The sequence below is a fragment of the Schistocerca serialis genome, chromosome 6 (genome assembly GCF_023864345.2).
Source record: "Schistocerca serialis cubense isolate TAMUIC-IGC-003099 chromosome 6, iqSchSeri2.2, whole genome shotgun sequence".
Taxonomy (NCBI): Eukaryota; Metazoa; Arthropoda; class Insecta; order Orthoptera; family Acrididae; genus Schistocerca; species Schistocerca serialis.
The window spans coordinates 326,439,882-326,463,085 of record NC_064643.1 but is presented as its reverse complement, the minus strand read 5'-3'; the positions used below and the strand labels follow the sequence as shown (position 1 = coordinate 326,463,085).

The 23,204-nt window shown below is 36.9% G+C and overlaps 1 protein-coding gene across 1 annotated transcript in view; it reads right to left on the bottom strand.

Annotated features, from left to right (window-relative positions):
• LOC126483606 (transportin-1) overlaps positions 1–23,204 on the bottom strand; it is a 160,505-nt gene that overhangs the window by 37,091 nt on the left and 100,210 nt on the right. The window contains exons 9-13 of the mRNA XM_050106641.1: positions 21,352–21,504; positions 4,326–4,498; positions 4,076–4,225; positions 3,532–3,693; positions 3,283–3,390 (exon numbers count right to left, since the gene is read on the bottom strand). Coding sequence (XP_049962598.1) covers positions 3,283–3,390; positions 3,532–3,693; positions 4,076–4,225; positions 4,326–4,498; positions 21,352–21,504 — 746 coding nt within the window. The remainder of the gene's footprint in view (positions 1–3,282; positions 3,391–3,531; positions 3,694–4,075; positions 4,226–4,325; positions 4,499–21,351; positions 21,505–23,204) is intronic.

Below are 23,204 nucleotides of genomic sequence, written 5' to 3'. Positions count from 1 at the left end.
ACTGCAAGGCGATTAACGCTTGACTGTCAGGAGAGTAGAAACAAAATAAAATCTGAAACTAATAACTTATTTTAGCCTTCCGTAATTATGTGAATGTATTTTAATTCACTTGATAGCTCCCGACAACATCAATCCGTTTTGCTTCCATTTGACATGAGAGCAATAAACGAAGAGGAAACAGCAAAATCACTTAACGTAAACACGGGTAACGTGGAGACTACCAACTCCCCACTACAGCTCAGACTGCTCTGTACATCAGGTCCGGATCTACTAGATTTCCATACCGGGCCAATATTAGATAGTGGCACTCCCCCTCCCTCAAGTGTTTGAGGTAGGACGCCAAAAATTAAAAAAAAAAAAAAAAAAAAAAAAATCGACATTTCAAAAATATCTTCATATTGTAGCGCACATCTTCCTGAAGATGTCTGATACATAAAACATACATGATCGAGGGAGTGTAAGACACGTTATTTGGTCTTAAGTGTGTCGAAGTGCAGTGCCACGCCTCTTCACACAATTGTACCATTCCACGTCTCTATTTCGCTCTGTGGAATTCAAAAGTGTAATATTTTGTAATGGGTGCCATCAAACTATACTCGGGCCAGTGGAAATTTAAATTTCCTGTGGTGCTCTCCTGCTCCCAGTCGGCCCCTTTGACATCCTGCCCTCTTTAAAAAAATCTCGCAATTAGTAGCGTATGGGATTATTTGTACCCGGGAGGACAAGAAATCTTCAGAAAATTTTCAGTCTTTACTGCCTATTAGCTAATAACTTGCTGTTCCGTGCGACATAAAATTAAATATAGGATACATAAAACGAGTAAAGACAAGAGACAAGTAAGACAGTACACATTTCTTCAATCCGTAAGTCCTAGCATTTTCTCTCTCTAATCTTGTCACAGCTTTATATGGCGTACTTTTCTTTCTGGGAAAGAATCTATTACGCCATCAAAGTTCGTCAACGTTTTGCTACATGAAAAAACGCAGAAAAGCTGTTAATACGAATAGTGCCCAAGACTGGTGTGGTTTCTTGATCTGATTACATGTATTTTGTCACTGTCTGCTAGATAAAACGAAATAGGCCTGCCTAATAAAATGGCTCTGAGCACTATGGGACTCAACATCTTAGGTCATAAGTCCCCTAGAACTTAGAACTACTTAAACCTAACTAACCTAAGGACATCAGACACACCCATGCCCGAGGCAGGATTCGAACCTGCGACCGTAGCAGTCCCGCGGTTCCGGACTGCAGCGCCAGAACCGCTAGACCACCGCGGCCGCCTGCCTAATATTGCATCAATTGTTACAAACACCAAATAAAGTGTTCAAACGATCCTTTGAAGAGGGACAATATGCAGGAGATAGGCAAAATTAGGTGAACAGTGGTAGTAATGGAATGGTTGTGTTTGACTGTCAACAATGCAGGTTAGGTATTGGTTACACCGGACTGTGCGTGTTCAGTACAGACTCGTCGGCATCAACGCAGGTTGTTTACGAGTAGTGCACACTTCTTATTTGCATTCAGAGGCCGAATTTGATGTGCAATGAAAGACCTAACAGAGTTCCAAAGAGGGCAGATTGTGGGGGCGCAATAAGCTGGAGCATCAGTAACCAAGACAGCCAACTTATTGAATGTTTCAAGAGCAACTGTTTCAATAGTCATGACAGCTTACACAAAACAAAGAAAGTCATCATCACGCAAATATAATAGTGGGTGCAAATCAAACCCAAATGACAGAGATTGTCGTATGCCAACACGAATTGTGTCGAAACACAAAACTACAGTGGCTAACGTGCCTGCAGAGTTCAATAGCCATCTTCAAGAGCTCGTACCTATCGACGTTGTCTGTCACCAACTAGCATATTCATGGAAGAGTTGCTATAAAGAAACCATTGGTGACGACAACCAACACAAAGAAGCATAAAACATGGTGTCAGGAGCATAAACCGTGGACAGCTGATCAGAGGAAACATGTCATATGGTCCGACGAGTCAACGTTTTCGTTATATCCAACATCAGGTCGGATTTATGACTGGAGAACGCCGAAAGAAGCCTACCACCCTGACTGCTTGATTGCAACGGTTAAGCCTGGAGGTGGAAGTGTGATAGTGTGGGCAGGCACATTGTGGCATTCTGCTGGTCCTATCATTACTCTAAATGGCCTTGTTACAGCCAACGATTATGTGAATATTTTTGACGATCAGGTGCACCCCATGATTCAAATGTTCCCAATGGTGATGCCACATTTCAGGATGATAATGCACCCAGCCAGGACAATTGTGGTATGAGGAGCAAACAACTGAACTGCAGCATCTTCCCTGTCCAGCACATTGTCGAACCCTTGTGGGCGGTATTGGAGTGCAGAGTCCAGAGCAGATTTCCATCTCCCTTATCAATACAGGAGACAGAGGAGGTTCTGACTGAAGAGTGACGTAACATTCCACGGGAGACTATATAATAATTATATGCCAGTATGCCAAGAAGAATTGCAACTGTATTAAGGGCAAATGGGGGTCCAAACCCTTATTAATAAACCATTCCCAAGTAAGTATGGGTGTTCACATTATTTTGCCTATCCCCTGTAACAATTTAACAAAAACCTCCAAATCCAAGGAGTCTTATGAAAAGACTACAATTCCACACACTGACACAAACTGGTTACTGCTGTCCCCTCTTATTGTAAGTAGGATTTGTGAAATGTCCACTTACAGAAAGAAAAAACTGAACATAATAAGTTTATGCACACTCTTTGCTTTCTGTGAATGAGGACATTTGCGAGGAAGAGTCATTAACGCTTCACATCTGGGCAACACTGGTGTTTATCGCTTACATCACAGATACAGAATTAAAAATAGATTTTGACCTGTGTGATTTCAACGTATCAAAGGCTTTTGTATGGAACTCTTACTCCTCTGACAGGAGTTTGATGTAATAAGTTGAACACTTACCAAAGTTGACAATAACAATGATGATGAATCTGCAAAGGTCAAATGCAACTGCTCAAGGAAATAACACACATTTTAAACTATCTATAAAGCATTAACAGAAGAAAACACATTATCGATATCTTACAATGGACCAGAACACAACCAATTTACAAATGTATCTGCCATCTATTTTTCTGAGCCACTGAAGGGGCACCTAGTCCATAGAATCTTAGAACAGCTTTACCGCATCTCAACTATTGTATTCCAGGAACATAGTTTTCAGGAATAAACTGCAACGTGATACTACCAAAGTGAAGCTCATTTAAAACACTTAGAAAGAAAAGTGTGCACTTACGATGTGTTGATTAAGTGTCTGTTCAACAAGAGAAACACATCTTCGATACACAGGCTCACAGTATGGCAGGAATCCACTCTGCAGTGCTGTTGCTACACTTGACAGGCACTGAAAAAAAATGTTTTGCTTAATTTAATACATTATGTACAATGAACTTTTTGTTAGCATTTTTTTATTTGCAAATAATTTAGTACACATTAACTGCAACAGCTAATCCCAAAGTTCAAGTTTTATTAAAGTGCAGCTTACCTCCAGAAGTGGGAAGAGGTCTTTGTCTTCATCTTTTAATATGTTCCATTTCTGAATAAGTGGTGGCATTAACATGTTGATGTACTCCGGCTTATTCAGATGATGGCCCACGGAGTCTGCCAGTGTTCCAATTGCATCATACAGAATCAACAGATTTTTGTGCTTTAATAAAACATAAATCATCGTCAATTCACAAAATATCCCATATTATGTGTGTAAAATTAACAAGTGAGCAGATTTCTACTCTGATTATTAAACAAGTAAACAAATCAATGCTGCAAGTTTAAAATTACGCAAAAAGCATGCATAAAATTTTTCTTTAAGAATGTGTTAAAGTGGAATGACAAATTGAAAATGTTGACTGTTTCATCTGTCTAACAGTCTATGAATTAGCCCAAACACTTCTAAAACATCTTTGAAGCTGGGACAATGTAGTAGTCCTGGAGAGAGTGTCACTTTTATTTCTTCCATTATTTACGTTTTACCAAGGAACTGCCACTGCCATAACATAGATAAAAGTTTTGGTTTTTGCAATGGGTATTACCTGATACTTGCTAAAGGCAAACACTAATGTCTCCAGGATGAACCCAAGATACGGCACTAGTTCAGTACATGCCTCCTCTTCCAGTGTAGCAAATGCTGAACATGCTGCTTCTTGTACTCTCTTATTACTGTCCAGTACTCGCTTCAATAACTGCACAACAGAAACAGAAAATAATTATGAGGAGGATGTTCTGCCATACTCTGCAATAATTCAGTACAATTATTATTGTGTATTTAGTGTAAGAAATAACCTCTGTCATCAGTGGTTTCAGATAGCTGTCATGAGGCTGTGAGACAACCCAATGAGAATAGCGGCTGAGAGTCCAGCAAGTAATAGCTCGCACCAATGCTTTTTTGTCTGACAGGCAGTTTATCAGGTATGGAATCAACTCTGTTAGATGTGGTATCATTCCTGTCATGCAACCTGAAACAAAGAGATAGTACAATACATTCTTCCATAATGGGAGTTCAACTGTCATGCGACATATTTAATGACCAACTTATTACAGAACAATCTTTACTATAGGATAAAGATTTCTGTGATTCAGAATATCTCAATACCAAAGCAACACTCATTTCTTGATGCTTGACCCAGAAAAAAAAGGGTAGCAATGCTAAAGATGATCACAGCATTCATATAAACACTTTTTGAAGCAGCAGAAATGAGTGGAAAGAGTTGTTTACCAGACATGGCATGCACCTTAAGCGGAGAGGCAAACATACCTTAGGTACTCTTAAATGCACCAATCATGAAAGAAATCAACAAAATATCTCCTCACCTGGGACCTGTTCCCCTCAAATGGCTCCAGCAATCCCATCAGATTAATTTTCAAGATTCAGAATTTCTGTGAAACAGTTAACAATGAGCCTATTGTTTCTGAGCCCACAAATAAATACTTTTTTAGGCGAAAGCAGCTGCTTTCAGCAAATACCAAAGCTATGACAATTTTTCACCATAATGTAAGACGACTTACAAAGTTAATAAAATTTGTGTTCTTTTAGATGATCCACAAGAGATAAAGGATGCCGATGTTTTATGCTTTAGTGAACACCATATGAGAAATGTTGAAATGTTACACCTCAGTGGATACTGTCTAACAACACATTACAGTAGATCCATCATGAAGAATGGTGGAGTGGTAATTTACTTAAAAAATAACATATCATATAGCACATTGAATTTAAAGAGTTACTGTATTGAACAAGATATTGAAATATGTGCAGTAGAAATTACTGTAGGTGACCGTACAGTTGTAGTGTTAGCACTATACAGAGCTCCCTCAGGGAACATAAAGGTGTCCCTCACGCAGTTAGATTCTGTCTTATCGCAAATGTACTCAAAATCCAGGGATCTAATAATTACAGGTGATTTCAATGTAGATTTCCTAAATGAAAGCAACGGTAAAGCAGATCTAGAACATCTAGTTGATTCTTATAATCTGATGACAGTAGTAAATTTTTCCAACTAGAGTCACACAGAACTGTCAAAGTCTGATTGACAACATATTTATAGATAAGTAGAGAGTCAAAAATATCAGTGTACGTCCAGTTCTTGGCCTTTCTGATCATGGTCGTCAATTGCTTACTCTCACTGACATCAATCTGAGTAACAGTTCTGAAAATTCTTGGAAATCTTCTAGGATAATAAATGATGAAACCCTCCAAAATTTCAACACCAGCCTGCTAGAGAGACTGGAGTCCAGTTTTCAATTAAACAGAGTGAACAAAAAGTACAATACATTTCTGAATGAATTTATGTCTACCTTTGAAGCCACATTTCCCAAGAAAATAATTAGAAACCGTCATGCAAGGACTGTCAATAAGTCATGGATCACGGCAGGAATAAAAACATCCTGCACAACAAAGAGGATGCTGTATTACCGTATTTACTCGAGTCTAAGCCGCACTCGAATCCAAGCCACACCTGAAAAATGAGACTCGAAATCAAGGAAAAAAAAATTTCCCGAATCTAAGCCGCAACTGAAATTTGAGACTCGAAATTCAAGGGGAGAGAAAAGTTTTAGGCCGCATCTCCAAATCGAAACAAAGTTGGTCCACTGTAATATGAGACAATTTAGGTCGAATGAATGACGATACAGCTACAGTAGCTTGGTTCGAGTCGTAAGCTTAGCAGTTAAGCTTCACCAGGTAGCCATTGCTATGCGTCAGGCGCTCCGTCCGTATTTATACGGGTATCCTTCCTTTTTCACGTGCTTCATCTGGTTTGAATTGATTGCTTATTTTTCTTTGATCTGATAATTGCAGTTTTCTTTGTTATAGGTGTTTACGTCACTCTACGCTGAAAATGCATTACTGTACTGTGTCACGCATTGTTTGTCGTACTCTGATACTGCGTGTTTACAGCCTGTCGCCGATCGCGGCATGGCTTGCTTTTGTGCGCGCTACCGCCGCTTACAAATAAAAAAAGAGAGAGAGAGAGAGAGAGAGAGAGAGAGAGAGAGAGAGGAATCGTCTCACTAGCGAAACAATGGCAAGAGACTGCTACTTGTTGTTACTTACACTGCTGCTTTCTTTGATAATGATCAACAAGAACCAAATAATAGACTGCGTATGATAGAAGATGTTCTGAACGAGAGTTTAGCGAACATTTTTCTCCGTTTGAAAATCTTTGCAGGCGCCTCTTTAGTACATTACATTCTGCACAGAAATTAGAGTCATCTTAGATTTAAAAATCTAGTCAATTGCCTCGCTTCATTTCTGACTGTATCACTGTTTAGCATAAGAATAATACGAATATAAACATGACATGATACGTATATTCTTCCGCGTTTGCTGTTGTCTCACTCTAGTTTTGTGGTTTATTACGCAGACAGGATTTAAATGAGATAGCAGCAAACACGAAACAATACATGGCAAAATGTTTACATTTGTATTATTCTTATGGTGACGAGAATACTGCATGTGATTCACAATTTATAAAAGTTCCTATTAGCAACCATCTCTTCTCACAGATAGGAAAAAATTCAGAATGTAGAGTTGGCCCTATTGACAAACATTCTAAACATTCTTGCCAGTCGGGTTTTCGTAGTACATTGAAATGCTGCTACATTCGAAGATGAACAATACGGAATTTGTATTTAATTCTTTGGATAATGTATGAAAATGCAGTGGTCGAAACTCGGCGCGAAGAAATTTTTTTTAAGATGCAGAGGTTTTTGCGCCAGTATTTATCTTTCTGCCTACAAAGCATGCCTGTGTAGCGCTACATATATTGGACGGCAGAACTAAGTTGTGGCGGCACCCGGCACCCACCGATATTTTTAAGAACTTCCGCTTGCTTTGCACTCGATTCTAAGCCGCAGGCGGTTTTTTGGATTACAAAAGCCGGAAAAAAAGTGCGGCTTAGATTCGAGTAAATACGGTATTCCCTCAGAACTTGTAATGATCCAAAGAAATGTCAGCACTACAAACTTTACTGTAGCATTCTAAAGAAGGTAATAAATAAGTCAAAAAATATGTAATAAAGCAGGATACCCACTGAAATTAAACAAGGTACCAATATTGTAAAGAAAGCTGAAATGGTTGAAGAAATCTTCAACAGGCACTCCTTGTCAGCAGCAGAGAAGACAGGCTTACAAAGGTTCTGTGGACAAGTCACTGGCTCTTCTACAGAACACTATCAGTAATAGACCCCAAAATTATCCCTACCTCATGTTACAGTAAGAGAGAGAGAGAGAAAGAATTATTACCTCATTAAAAAATAAAAAGTCTTTTGGTGAGGACAATATTTCCCGTAAAATAGCGGAATATTGCTATATGTCCAGTATTATGCAACATATTCAATACATCTCTGCAAGAAGGAATAGTCCCCAACAGGCTAAAACTAGCTGTAGTGATAGCACTCTTTAAAAAAGATGAGAAAAACAATGTTACAAACTATCGCCCAATCTACCTCTAAACCATATTTTCAAAAATTCTTGAAAAACTCAAGCACAAGTTGATTGTCAATCATCTTAGCTTCCACAATATTCTAAAGGAGAGTCAGTTTGGATTTCGTGCTGGTCTTTCTACAAAACAAGCAGTATTCTGCTGTTCTGGAAGCCGTGAACAAAGAAAGTAGGTATTTTTGTGACCTCTCAAAAGCTTTTGATTGTGTAAACCATCTAATCCTTTTGAAAAAGGCAGACTATTATGGTTTGGGTGGTACCGTTGGTTCGTGGCTCCAATCATACCTAAAGGACCGAAAGCAGACTGTAATGCTGAATGGCTCGTCCAGAGAACCTGCCTCATCTCAGTGTGGCTCAGTAAGTTGTCGCGTGCCACAAGGTTCTGTTTTGGGTCCACCGCTATTTCTCATCTTCATTAATGATCTCCCACTTTGTTCTGATACAAACAGTAAATTTACTGCAATTCTAACTGATGATTTTACAGACAACGATCTTTAACAAACTATGAATAAAGTTTTCATTGTAAACTGGTTTTCTTCAAACAGTCTCTCACTCAATGCAGATAAAACCCTTTATATGGGATTCCATACTCCACAAAGAAATCTGGAAAAAATTAACAATAAGTGCAAAGAAATACAAAAAGCTGAGGTTACAAAATTCCTGGGTGCTTATATAGACAGCAAATGTAACTGGTCAGCGCACATTCTTCATCTTTATAAAACACTTAGCTCAGCAATACTTGCACTACAGGTTATTGCTTCAGTGGCTGAAGTAGACACCATCAAGGCTTCATACTTTGGCTATTATTAGTCATATGACATCATTAATATCATATGCTATTACATTCTGGGGAACCAACCTCTCGCAAAGAAAATTTTCACTGCAAAAAAAAGCCATTAAATTAATGAGTGGTGTCCATCACAGGCACTCTTGCATGCACTTGTTTCGAAAGATGGGGATCCTTACTACATCCTCACAATATATCTTTTCCTTGTTGACCTTTGTCTGTAAAAACCCTTCTATCTACAAAGATAACAAGCCAATTTCATGGCTATAAAACAAGACCCAATAAGTGTCTGCACATTGAAGTGAAAAGACTCACTATGGTTCACAAAGGAGCTTATTACTCCAGCATTAAGCTGTTTAATGCTCTCCCACCACACATCAAATGCCTTCACAAAAGATTGCCAGCATTCAAATAAACACTCAAGGAGTACCTGATAGAGGTTGGTTGGTTGGTTGGTTTGGGGTAGGAGACCAGACAGCGTGGTCATCGGTCTCATCGGATTAGGGAAGGATTGTGGAGGAAGTCGGCCGTGCCCTTTCAGAGGAACCATCCCGGCATTTGCCTGGAGTGATTTAGGGAAATCACGGAAAACCTAAATCAGGATGGCCGGACGCGGGATTGAACAGTCGTCCTCCCGAATGCGAGTCCAGTGTCTAACCACTGCACCACCCCGCTCGGTACCTGATAGAGAAATCTTTTTATACAGTTGATGGATACATGAAAGAAAATGTATATAATCCCTAAATTTGTAAGTGTTGTAAACTTAGTATAATTAATTTTATTTTGAGTATTACCGTAGGCATATGACAATTATTGATTGGTATTCCTGTACTTCCTTTTGAATATTTCGTTTATCTTGACTCCTATATGTATTACACATCCTTAAAATGTGAAACGAAAATGTTCTGTTAACTGACTGTGCTGTTGTTTAGCTGATATCTTATTTACATTGTATCTTTTATTTATGTAAGATGTATTTCAAATGTGTATAATCTGACATATTCCATACCATAAATATATCACTCATTCTTAACATGTGAAACACAATTTTCTGTTAATTGATTGTGTTGTTGTATAGTTGATTTTTATTTACATTGTATCTTTTCATTGTGTTTATACAAGTTGTATTTAAACTACGTAGAATCTGACACGTTCACTCGCTACCAAGATCTACGAAACATGAAATGAAATAAAAATAATAAATGTGGGACAGCTTTAACTGGATGATAAGGGCTAGGAAACAAATTGGCTTGGATCTGTTCATTGGAAGCCTACCATCATTTGCCTGTCACCTGGATACCTAGACAGTGATTTCAGTTCCACTCTTCCCAAATACAGAATCTGCAGACAATGGAAAATCCAGGACAGAATAATGACAATATTATGAAACGGATAGATTGCTACTCACCATTTAGAGGAGACGTTGAGTTGCTGAGGTATCACTAAAAGACTGCTATACATTTAAGCTTTCAGCCAAAAGGCTTCCTTCTAAATTAGAAGGGACACACACACACACACACACACACACACACACACACACACACACACACTCTACCCTCCTTGTCCCCAGCCTCTTCCTTACCCCCACTGTCGTCCTTGTCCCTAGCCTCTTCCTTAACACCACCGCCAACAGGTGCAGCTGCTGTGGGCAGTTCAGCCTCAGCAGCCAGAGACAGTTATCGTGTGCTTGTTTTCTACTTGAGAAGGCCTTTAACCAAAGCTTAGATGTACAGCAGCCTTTCTGTTGTGCCTGTCTGTGACACAATGTCTCCTCTACATGGTGAGCAACAATCTATCCTTTTCACAATATAGAGTTCTATGTCTTAAAAACTACAGCAAACCCTTCATCAATTAACAAACAAAAATGAATTCACAACCACAGAACAAGGAACAAAGTTCTGGGGTTTTCATAAATAAAAAAAAAAATTATATTAAGGGAGTTCAGTGCATGCCAGATGAGGTGCTGTGATTTCACACTACTGTTAACTGAAGTTGTTAACCCACTAATGTCCAGTGACAACTGAAGTTGCAAATGATTTTAAAAATTAATGATGGCAACAATGATAATGCTGTACACAATTTAACTGTTGGAAGCAGTTACAGACACTTTTCTTTTCTTTGTCATTTAATATTTGAAGTCAAGTATTCAGTCCACTGCTGTTCCTTACCAATGTTAAATCTGTTAGTACGTATGAGTGTTAAAACCTCTTCAACAAAAAATGTTTAAATACTGAACAATATATGAGAATTTTTGTCCGCAACTCATGGTCTCGCAGTAGTGTTCTTGCTTCCTGAGCACGGAGTCCTGGGTTCGATTTCCGGCGGGGTCAGGAATTTTCAACTACCCCGAGATAACTGGGTGGTGATGGGTTGTCTTCATCATCATCTATCCCCATTACGGTCAGAGGAAGGAAACGGCAAACCACCTCCATTAGGACCTGGCCTAGTACGGTGGTGCGGGTCTCTATGCTCTGTCAAGAAGCTTGGGACTTCATTTCCATATGAGAATTTGAAGTAAATTTTCTTTGCTGTCTTTTAATAAATGGTCTAAATTATACATAGGACTCCTTTGGAATTTGTATTTAGCATCATTTATGTTGGGGAAAATATGTCTGGCATCTTTAGTTGCCACTGGGTACTTGTGTTGTTTTTCAGTTCTGATGATAATTTATGGATTGTGGATGAAATAATAAATTTTCTTGAAGCAGATTGAGACAGGACAATATGATCAGTTGGTATCATACCTCCTTATGAAGCACAAGGTGGAGATACTGATGATTCTGATTTATCAGATCATGAAGTTCAAGGAAAACCATGTCATCTCCATGCACATATACCAATGGGACAGGCACTAGTTCAGTTTGAGGAAAGTGAACATGTTGTAAATACAAGAAGAAATTGACATTCACACTACACCTCCTGCTGCAAATATTGAAGGAAATAGGGAGTGCACATCAAGTCAGAATTGTGCAATGAGCAGATTAAGTCAAGGGCTAAAGGTGATAGAAGCTGAGGTTTGTGCAGAGACTCCAATGACAACTGTAATAAATATGGAGGGAAAGAAGAAAGGGAGGCCAAGTAAAAATTTTGCAGTGAGGGGAGTAAGCCAAGAAGCAGCAGAATACACTGATGACTCTGCAGAGCCTCCACTCATATCTAAACACTCGAGGATGAAATCGTGTATAAAACCATCACCTCAACTTGGGAATAAATGAAGAATCCAAGCTGGAAAGTAAAAGTAGTTAGTGATTCTTACAGTCTGCACTTATTAAGATTTGCTTTCAAATACAATAAAATCCCCACTGGATTGTTTTCAAAAATTTTTCTCTGAGGAATTAATAAATTTTATTGTTTCGCAAACAGATTTGCAAGTTGCACAGAAAGATAATCTGAATGTTAGAAAAATAAATATTGTAATAAATTTGGAAATGTGTTTCATTTGAAGTGCCCATTGACAACTTTAGTTGACATCAATGCCCATGACAAAGTGAAAATTAAATTGTGTTTTTCATGTAAACTTGTTACAAAACCTACAACTATTTTTGAGCAGAAAAACTAAACTCAATAATTCTGGGCACCAGTGAGTTAATCAGGTGTTGGTAGTTAGCTTTGTAAATATAACGCGGGAAGTAAGTAAATTAGTGCCTGTTACAATTCATTTAAAAGAAAGTTTCAATTTTCCTGTTACATTACCCATAAAATTTAAAAGATATGTAATGAAGGAAATAATGTGTTCAGCCTTAAATTTGTTTCTAATAAACAAGGATAAAATTAAATTTGGATTTATTTGTTTGCATTTATGTCTTATGTTATTGACTAACAAGGGGAGGTCCCTACGGGTGGAATCAGCTTTTAGAAAGCAACTAGAAGACTGTGTAGGTTAGGGCACCAGGTATCACATCCTTCAGCCATTTACCTAGGTGCATATGCATTTGTGAATTATTGACAAAACAGAATGTCTCAGTATCCATTAGAGCCTTAAAAATCACAATGCTTTTCCAAATGGCACCACAACCTAGCAAACAGCATTTATGTTTTATCGTTATCGAAATAACTGTTTATTATTATTCAATTAATTAGTTGCAACATAATCTTTTTTATTTCAGCTCATTTTTATTCTTTTTTCTTATGGAATTTTGTCTGCATGATTGCAATTATTTTTATTTATCTACTGTAATATTTAAATATTAAAAAATACCAATGTATTGCTTAAAAAAGACAAAATTGATTTACACTGTCAAAAAATTACTTTTGTTACCAGCTGGACATTTTTGTGTTAATTTTGACAAATATTTTCTTGGATCATGGGCAAAATAAAGCAGATTAAGATCTGAATGACAAGTTTTACCACTAAAGTGTTATTCCATGCCAAATCATCCAGCCAAAAGTAGATGTAAAAACCAAGGTTTTTGGATTTGTTCCAAAATTTATATGTGAAATGTATGCATAAAGATAAGAAAATATCCAAAGTGTCATTCAATTCTGTTAGGTAATTTCTGAGTTATCACCGTTTAAAGTTTTAGGCTGATTGTATTTCCGAGGGCAATTAAGACATAACTAAAGCCAGCCTGCTTTTACAGAATTCAAAGCAAAATCTTTAGTTTTGAAGCTAGAGCCTTGAAATTTTCACTGCTTTCTTCCAAATTAAACACTGAAACTGATAGATCTACAAAATTCTGACAAACTTACCTTTCAAATGGTGCAAAAAATTGATGGGGTTCTGAGATGTAAAATTTTATCTTATATTGAAACCAAAACACCTTGTACCTGTTCAAAATGTATAGAAAGGCTGTTTTAAGATTCGAAATGGTTATAGTAGAAGTTCTGTAGAAGTAAAAGTCTTTTGAACTATAACTTGGAAGATCAACTACTTAAAACAGTAATTAATTAGTACATTTTTTGTTATGTATTTTTAAAATGGGGCAAAGATTTTACTGTAGTTGTAATTTTATTTATCTTTTCTGTTTTATTTAGCTGAATTTAAAGTCAAGATATATACAACATTTTTGGAGTCATGAGAAGTGTGGTGAAGTTCAGATGAGACAGTACTACTATGCAAGCAAGCACATGAAAAATTCACCAGTCAGCAGTCTGCCTGCTGACATGAAATTCAAGCCAGGACATGAAATCCTCCTTCCCACCACAGCCTGCCTTTACTGCAAGTCTATAAGTGTGCGTCTGGCTCTGTTCAAGTTAACTGCCTAGTGTTTTGTTGTGCTTAGTGACATTTTAAATAATTGTTATAGAAACACAGTTATAATTTTATTTTTAAAACTATTGTGTGTGTGTGTGTGTGTGTGTGTGTGTGTTTCTTATCACAGAGATAAGAGCAAGTTCAAGTAAAGATGAAACTAATTTTGTGTGTTCAGTAGGTTCATTACTAAATTTTTCATGTGAAAATACTTCACTGACAAAAAGCAAAGACATTTATTTAATTTTGGAAAAGTTGTCGAAAGAAGAAGAAGAAGAAGAAATTTTAGTTTGACGTACTAATAAGCACAACAGTGAAACAGATGATATTTGTTCCCATCATTTGTGTTATTTTTTAAAGTATTTTGAAAAGAACCAAAAATCCTGTTTTGATCCATTTAAGAAACATTCTGTACCTTTAAAAAAGAATAAAGATTTGAGGATAATTACTCTGGAAAAAGCAAAATATGTTAAGGAAAGTAAGCATATAATTTTAGTGCCATGGAAGCTGTTGTGCAGTACATGTAGAAAACTGTAGAATCAGGCAACACCTACTTTAGATCATGAAGATATTGCTCTTCCTGAAAGTGATGAAGCAAATGAGAGTGAATTAGCCAATGCAAAAAGAGTAGTAGAAATTATTTTAGGGTTGAATGTGACACCACTTAAACTTCAGTCATTATCTACCCAATCTAAGAAAAATATGCTAAAAAGAAGTTTAAAAAGGCAAAAGACTAGGTTAAAAAAAGTTGTCATTTGTTTTGAAAGCATAAGAAGCCAACTATTCAAGTGAATATGACAGTATGACTCAAGGTAATGAGCTGAAGACAAAATACGAGGATCTTGATCATTTAGTGGATGCTATAAAGGAAAAACTCAAGACAAACCTAAGCAAAAAGGAAAAAATACAGATATTAACAATCACTCCAAAGTCTAGGTCTAGCAGAAAAGCAGCTGAAAAATATAATGTATCAGAATATTTAGTGGGAAAAGCCAGAACGCTTGCAAATGAGAAAGGTATTTTGGCTCTGATGGAACCCAAACATGGCAGAACCCTTCCCCAAGAACTGTTTTATGAAGACGATGAATTTTCTTACATGTTGCCAGTTGATAAAGACAAAGTTATTATTTAAAAAAAAAAAAAAATGTTTACAAGCAGAAAAGAATTCCTTAATGCAACTTAGAGGAACTATTTATGGTGTTTAAAGAAAAACACAAATATTAAAATTGGATTTTCCAAATTTTGCTCCTTGAGACCGAAATGGTGTGTGCTTGCTGGTTCACCTGAAACTCACATAATGTGTGCCTGCTTGTACCACCAAAACATTGAGCTTTTAGCAAAAACTCTGAACCAGCATGATAAAAAATCAATACACACTATGATGGACAAATTGGTTTGTGGTAGACAAAATGGGGACTGTATGATAAGACATTGTGATGTGTGCCTGAAAAAAGGGAATCACTGCAGCTACATCCAAGAGAAATACTAGAAGACTATGATGAAGATAAAGACAGTAGTTTTCAAGTGATGACAGAAGGATTTTACAAACAATACTACTACCTTGCAAGGAGTTTACTGATTTTACTATAAAAAATTGAGTCTCTGATACCGCATTCTTACATCACAAACATTCAAAACCCTTACATGAAACAGAGAAAAGAAGATTTGGCATTTAATGAGGTTTTAGTTCTTACGGATTTTGTAGAAAACTGTAACTTCATTCTACAAAATGAACTGCAATCCTAACACTGGGGCCACTTGAGCTGCTCAATTCATCCAGTAATGATTTTTTTCTAAAAATGAAGATTCTGCCATAAAAGAAACAATATTGTGTTTCAAATGATCTAAAGCATGATGTACTATTTGTTTATTCAGTACAGGGGGGGGGGGGGGGGGGGGGGGGGGGGGGGGGGGGGGGGGGGAACACCATAGATTTCATAAAACTAAATTTTCCTGACATTGACCAAATTGAGTATTTTACAGATGGTTGCCATGCTCAGTACAAAAACTTCAAAAGCATGATAATTTCTGTTTTCATTATGAAGATTTTAAATTAAATGCAAGCTGGTGATTTCACGCTATGAGTCATGGTAAAACAACATGCGATGGGATCGGGGGCACAGTTAAGAGAATTGTCACCAAGAAAAACTTTTAGGGCAGTAGGCAAAGACAGCAGATATTAAACACTGAACAAATGACCAAATTTTGCAAAAGTTTATTCTCAAAAATTATTTTTTCTTTTTAAAGGAAGAAGAAATTTAAACTAAAAGAACAATGCTTGAAACTAGAGTTCAAATGGGTCAAACAATACCGGATACAAGAAGTTTCCATTATTTTAAGCCAGCTTCTTGCAAAGAAATTACAGCCAAACGAGTAAGTTCAGACTCAGAAATTTTTTGAAACAAAATACTTTTATAACTATCCTGACTACTAAACCTAACCTACATTCTTTGGTTGCATGCATTTATGAGCTAAACTGCTGGATAGGAATGGTTCTGGGTTTCAATGAAGAAGGGGACTATGGCATCATTTTTATGCACCCTCACGGACCAGCAGAAACTTTCTTTTGGCCTAAAAAAGAAGACAGATATCCTGTTCCACCAGCCCATCTTCTATGTGTAACAGCTCCTCCAGAGGTAGCATCTCAGTTCTGCACATCATAAGATTGATGCTAATTCCCGAAAGGAAATCATCGAACAATTTCAATGCTTTATTGTTAAAAAAAAAAAACCCTAACGGGAATTTAAATGTAATTATTGCACATACTGCTTCATATAAACTTAATATAATACTTCAACTAAATAATTAATAAAATTTAAGGTCGTCAAAAACTTTTTATAGAAAGGATTTGTTTGAAAACGAATAATCACCAACTCATGTATCCAAACGTAAGGACACCTATTTTGTAAAATTCTCAATTCATGCATCTTATTTTAAAATACTGATATATAAAACTTGAGTTCATCTGGGATTTTCACAGTTGTATTGACTTCAAATGTTTAATTACTGTATCAAACATGTATTTTATAAAGTAAATTACAAAATTTGACTTCAATTTTATAACAAATTGTTACAACTCACAACCCCACCAATCTTTTTGCACCATTTAATGGGAAGTTTATGCTGTTTTCAAAAATATATGGTTTTATTGGGTTATTTGGATGGAGGTTTCAGCTACTCATTATTTTCTACACCTACATCACAATTTTGAAATTAACAATATTTTGAGTTTCACAACAGTTTTTCAATATGAATGAACATTATAAATTGGAATTTTGTACATCTATCAGTTTCATTGTTTAATTTAGAAGAAAACAGTGAAAATTTCAAGGCTCTAGCTTCAAAACCAACAATTTTGCTTCCAATTCTGTAAAAGCATGCACACTTTAGCTACGTCTTAATTGCCCTCGGAAATACAATCAGCCTAAAACTTTAAATGGTGATAACTCAGAAACTAGTAGTTCGAATTGGATGAAACTTTGAATATTTTCTGGTCTTTATGCATACAATTCAAATATAAGTTTTCAAAAACATCTGTGACAGGTGGGTGTAGGGCCCTGGATGACTTAGTAGGGAATGACCCTAAAACAAAATTCATGCAAAATTAGTAACTAAAATACTGACTGCAATAATGTGGGTGAAAATAGGAAGTGATGAAGAGGAACAAATTAACTAAAATCACATGGGCAGAAATTAAAAATTAAAAAAGAAGACAAAGTAAAAATGAGAGCAGACAGAAAAGTTAATTTATGATTAAAATAAAGCAGCAAAGGATTAGAAATCCAAAATTATATTTAAACCAATTAAGGAATAAAAATAGTTATTTTGATAAATATGTAGAAAATCTAGCATCCAATGGGACTCAAACCCACAACCTTCAGCATACCACCCAAAGAACTCTGCAGATACACAAACACAGCATTCCAAAAATTGGAATTTTCCAGGTTTCAGTTGCCTAGGAAATCACATGAAATTCCTTGTCAGTTACAAATAACTGCCAAATAATCCTAACTTTAACTATTTATGATAAAGTAAGGTTTGAAGGCTTGAGGATGACTATCCAGTTATTGGTCAGGCACCAATTTCCCTATTTTCAGAGATTTACTACATAGTAATGAGTTGACCTACAGACCTCAATTGTTTATGCCTCTAGTATGTAGGGCACTAAGCTGATATAACATATTAAAAGTAAGACACAATTTCATTTCTTATTAAAAATGTTGAAAGAGCAACATTCCTTCAGGGCCCTTGAAGGAACTGTGATTCAGAAGGAGACATGCAGTTAATCTTAACATCTTTACATTAATGTGCTAACTGGAAAACGTGTCCTATGTACCAGTTTTCATCATGTTTCACAGCCACTTACTGTCCCACAGCTGCTCCAACAAAGTGTTTTCGCAAGCTGCCATAGCAACAATGGTACCATTTGCATCTGTTGAAAATATCTTCATTAGAACCCTACTAACAGTTTTAACAAGAAAAGCATGGTGCACTGTCCTTACTGTACTCTACCCGTTTTCCAAGAAACCTTCATATGTTTTGGTCCCCTGCGAAGAAACAAAGAACATTTATAAAAGCCCTGTATTTTGTGGGGTGCCCATGTGAACAGTGCAAAACATTTTTCCAATGTAATGGAGTTCCACACTCAGAAATGAAGTTCAACTCACAGAGAACAGATTCATTTCAACACTTGCTTCACGTTCGCAGAGCACTGTCAACAGTAGCAGCTACTTCTGGTGTCACAGAGCACACAGTACATGTAAAAAGAACAGTTAAATACAGAAAGCAAAAGTGCTCAAAAGATGTTCACTTGACACTGTGAAACAAGACGGAGTGATGTTTTATGAAAACAAAACGGAAATTTTTCAAGACACTGTGCAGAAAACAAAGCTTATGCTTCCTTCATGGTAGATAAGGATCACATGCAGAAAAGACTTATTTTAATATATCTGGAAAAGTTGTACACAAAATACAGAGTGTTAAAATGTTCTTTGTTCCTTCGCAGGAGATCAAATTGTATGTAGGAGGAGATGGAGGAGGAGGAGGAGGAGGAGGAGATTAGTGTTAAACATCCTATCGACAACAAGGTCATTAGAGACGGAGTACAAGTACAGATTAGGGAAGGATAGGAAGGAAATCGGCTGTGCCCTTTCAAAGGAACCATCCCGAATTTGTCTGAAGTGATTTAGAGAAATCATGAGAAACCTACATCAGGATGGCCGGACGTGGGTTTGAAACATTGTATGTAGGTTTCTTGGAACAGAGCAACATGATTGCACAATGCTCACTTCTAGTCACTGCTATTAACACATTTCTAATTAAAAGATTTTCAACAGGTGGCGAATGGGGCCACTGCTGCTATAGCAGCTACCAAAAATGCGAGTGGAGCAGGGAAGTGGCTTTCATACACAGTTAAAACCAGTACATAGGACACATTTCACAGTTATACCTTGAATTTAGAGATGTTGAAATTAACTGCATGTCGTCTTCCAGGCCCCGTAGTATAGATGCTTTCTGGGTCCCCTCCTCCAACAGTATGTAAGGTGTATGTCCCATCATCATAAAGTCACAGTGCATGGTACAACTTGACAATATGTGCTATGGAAAAGATCGTATCTCATACATTTAGTGAATTATTTCATTCTTTGATCAAGATGTGAAGGAAAATGTAATATTGAGATGGTGCACACAGCCACATCTCATCACACAAAACACTGATTTGAGTAATGAAACAGGCCAAGAGCCATTTATTTGCCAATGTATAATATTTAACTCCACATTGTAATGATGTATTTTGATGATTTACAAGGAGAAATCAATCCAGCGCCACTGACGCACCTAAGAGACTATAGACTAATTTAGCACCCATGTAGAAACAGTGATATTAAAGACAGACTCTGAAGACATTTGAATATTATAAAAAACAAGTGTGCAACCCATCGTCCACTGCCGGATGATATCACACTTTTAATCTCCTGTATAATACGGACACACCATTACATAGGTGTCATTATAAGATTTGTAATTTGTTTAAGTCTATTGAGAAATACTGTTATTTTGTTGCATGTGAGACTAGTATGTGTGAAAAACACACAGTGGTTAATGAATGGACATTTCTAAGTGATTTATACTTTTATGGACATAACAAACCACTCAGGCTCTGTCATTGTTATTGACGTATGTGTTAGCATGTTATATGTGTTTCAAATCCAAGCTCAATTATAATGTCTAAATTTGTGTTTGCTTTAGTTGTTTGACAACCTTAATCATTTACTTTCTATGTGCCAAGTTTTTTTTCTTCTTCTTTTTTTCTTCAAGGGTCCAACCCTGTTCAAAGTGTCATTGTGTGGACAGAACAGTCGAGGCCAACATTAACATACTACTTTCTCCCCCCCCCCCCCCCCCCCCCCCCCCTTGTAATATTTTCCAAACTCTTGTTGTAAACTTGCCCTTAGGTACATTTTCAGTGTGAGTTACATCCGTGAATTTCTTAGCAAACTTCACTTCTCAAATCCTACATCGCTTGCACAAAGCCTCGCTGTTCCACAACGGTACGCAGCACTTTCTAAACGGGAAAGGGAGCCACACAAGTATATGCTGCTTCCCCTTCTCAATCAGATGCTAATAATATTTTCTTACATCAGAATATGCAAGGCAGAAGACTTTTTAAAAATACCATTTCTTTCTTTGTATTTGAATTTGTTCATGAAACTGTTCTATGCACAATTTACATCTATGTACACTGGTATGTGTGCAAAACATTGTTAATGTCTCATTACTGCTTGCATCTTTTCTTTTCTTTCACTGAAGTTGACTTTTTAATTTACAGTGTCAGAATAAGGATACATTACCATGTTTGTTCACCCAAGCTGTGTCTCAACTCTTTATGCTGAAAAGACATTTATAGTCAAATACAATATATACATTATGACAATGACTTAACTGATTTCAGCTCACCTGTTCACAGTTCTGACCTACAGGCCAACCACAAATATTTTAGGTACAATTTCCAAGGAACATACAGGGTTTTTATTTAGCAGTTCCCTGTAGTTGAATGTGGAAAGTGCATGTAACTGGAATTTTCATTTTATTCTTTGCAAACAAATAAAGTAATTCAAGATATACTCTCTGCATCTAAGACTGCTATCAGATGTGTAAACATTTCAGCAAAAACTAAAGTTAAGATTCAATTGTCTTCATATTTGCATATGTTTGGACTGTAATAACTATTATACCATCAAATCAATAAGACTTTTCTTGTGAACAGACAAAGAGATCTCGACATGCACATGACTGCTAGGTGTTTTTTCCTCCAATCAGAGGAGAGAGAGAGAGAGAGAGAGAGAGAGAGAGAGAGAGAGAGAGAGAGAGAGATATCAAGGTTTCTGTACCTTCAGCAATGGCACCTAGAGCAAGTATTCCCGATTCTTTTATTTCCCATTCTTGATGAAATAGCGTCTCCTTCAATATAGGTACCAGAACAGGTAACAGTTCCTCTCGGAATACATTTGCCAGGACATCCAATGCTGCAGCACTGCATTTCCCTGTGAAAATAATTTTTTTTTTGGTATTAGTCATATTTGTTGGAGTGTAACTTTTATACACACAGTAATGCAACAAACGCTACAATCTATTATTTTCTTCTTGTCACATTAGTGCAACAGACATACACAAAAGAGAATATGATGCATATTACTCGCACACTGTAAAGGAACAATATTTAACTTCTGATGTAATCTATTTTACTTCAAGAATTCCATAACTGATGTATAAATCTACTCTTGGTATACTAATATTTGTTTATGAAATGGAAAATATTTATTGAATACAGCATAAAAGAAGGTATGTTAACGTGATTATGAAGTATCTATCAAGCAGTAGATTTATATAAATATCAGTGTCCTGTTGATTAGAGATCGAAAATGGAGAGAGTACAAGTCTAATATTGCAGGTTGCATAGTTTAAAAATCAAAGTGCCGCTGTATCATCAGTGCTAACAGGCTTCTTCATTCCCCCTGTAGTTTTATGGGTATGACAAGTCAGAGTTGAGCAGCTGCATTCACTTCATACTTGTCAACTGGTTCTCTCTTACTGAAGCATGCGGGAGTGTAAGGTTAATTATGACTTCTTGTTATTACAGAAGATGATACACAGTCTCGCTGCAGTGAAGTAAGGTGAAATGACTGACTGTCGGGATCAGGTGGCCTAACGAAGTGGTGTCTTGAGACTGCAGAGGGTGTAATAAGAAAATAAATCATTGATGTAGTGTACGCAATCAAAAATGTGTTCCATTAGAGGAGTGATGTCCAAACTAAGTTTCAAGCTAGAGTCCAAGCTTCAGATGAAAAACACACAAATGTCGACTAATGCAAACAAAGTTGTTGTATTCTTGTTTATCCTACCTCCACCAGGCATCAAACTAAAATCGGGCATAGAGCAGCATCACCATTATATCCCTGTGACCGAAAAGTGGCTATTTCTGTGTTCTTTTGTGCAAGGCAAACTTGTGTTTATGGGCAAATTTTACTGCTTAGGCTATCATTTCTTTCTGTACATATTTTAAAGACTGTTTTACTTTTACACACACACACACACACACACACACACACACACACACACACACACACACACACACACAGAGTGTGGATTCAAAAGTAACAGTATACTCATTGTAAGTGTACAGTATGAATCAAAATAAGAGTAAAATGTTAAATTAAGTTTGGTCCAAAATAGCTTTATTTTAGAGTTGTGCAACAGACAGGGATCATAAGTACAACATACACAACACAAAACTAATTCTTCTCAAAAAGCAGCGACATGAAGAGGCTTTTAAATTCAACAGAACTATGTACTGTATATTTATCCCAAAACATGGTCAAAGTGATGTTCATCAACATGAAGTCAGTGACATGCTCAACATATTTCCACTGTTTGAATGTTGTGGGCACCATTCATCTCATTCTGCACAGTAATTTTCAATTCGATGCTGTAGTTGTGCTACATTCCCAACTGCAACACCATACACGAGCTCCTCGAGATGGCCTAAGGCTAGAAGTCCTGGGGGTTAAGATTCGGAGATCTGGTAGGCCAAGCTTCTGGTCTTGCACGATCCATCCGCTCACTGGAGAAATCACCGCCGAGATACTCTCTTACCTCCAGACTGAAGGGTGCAGGGACACAGCCATGTATGAACTATAAGCTGCTGTGTGTAGCGAGTCTAACAGCATGAACTACAGCGCCTAAT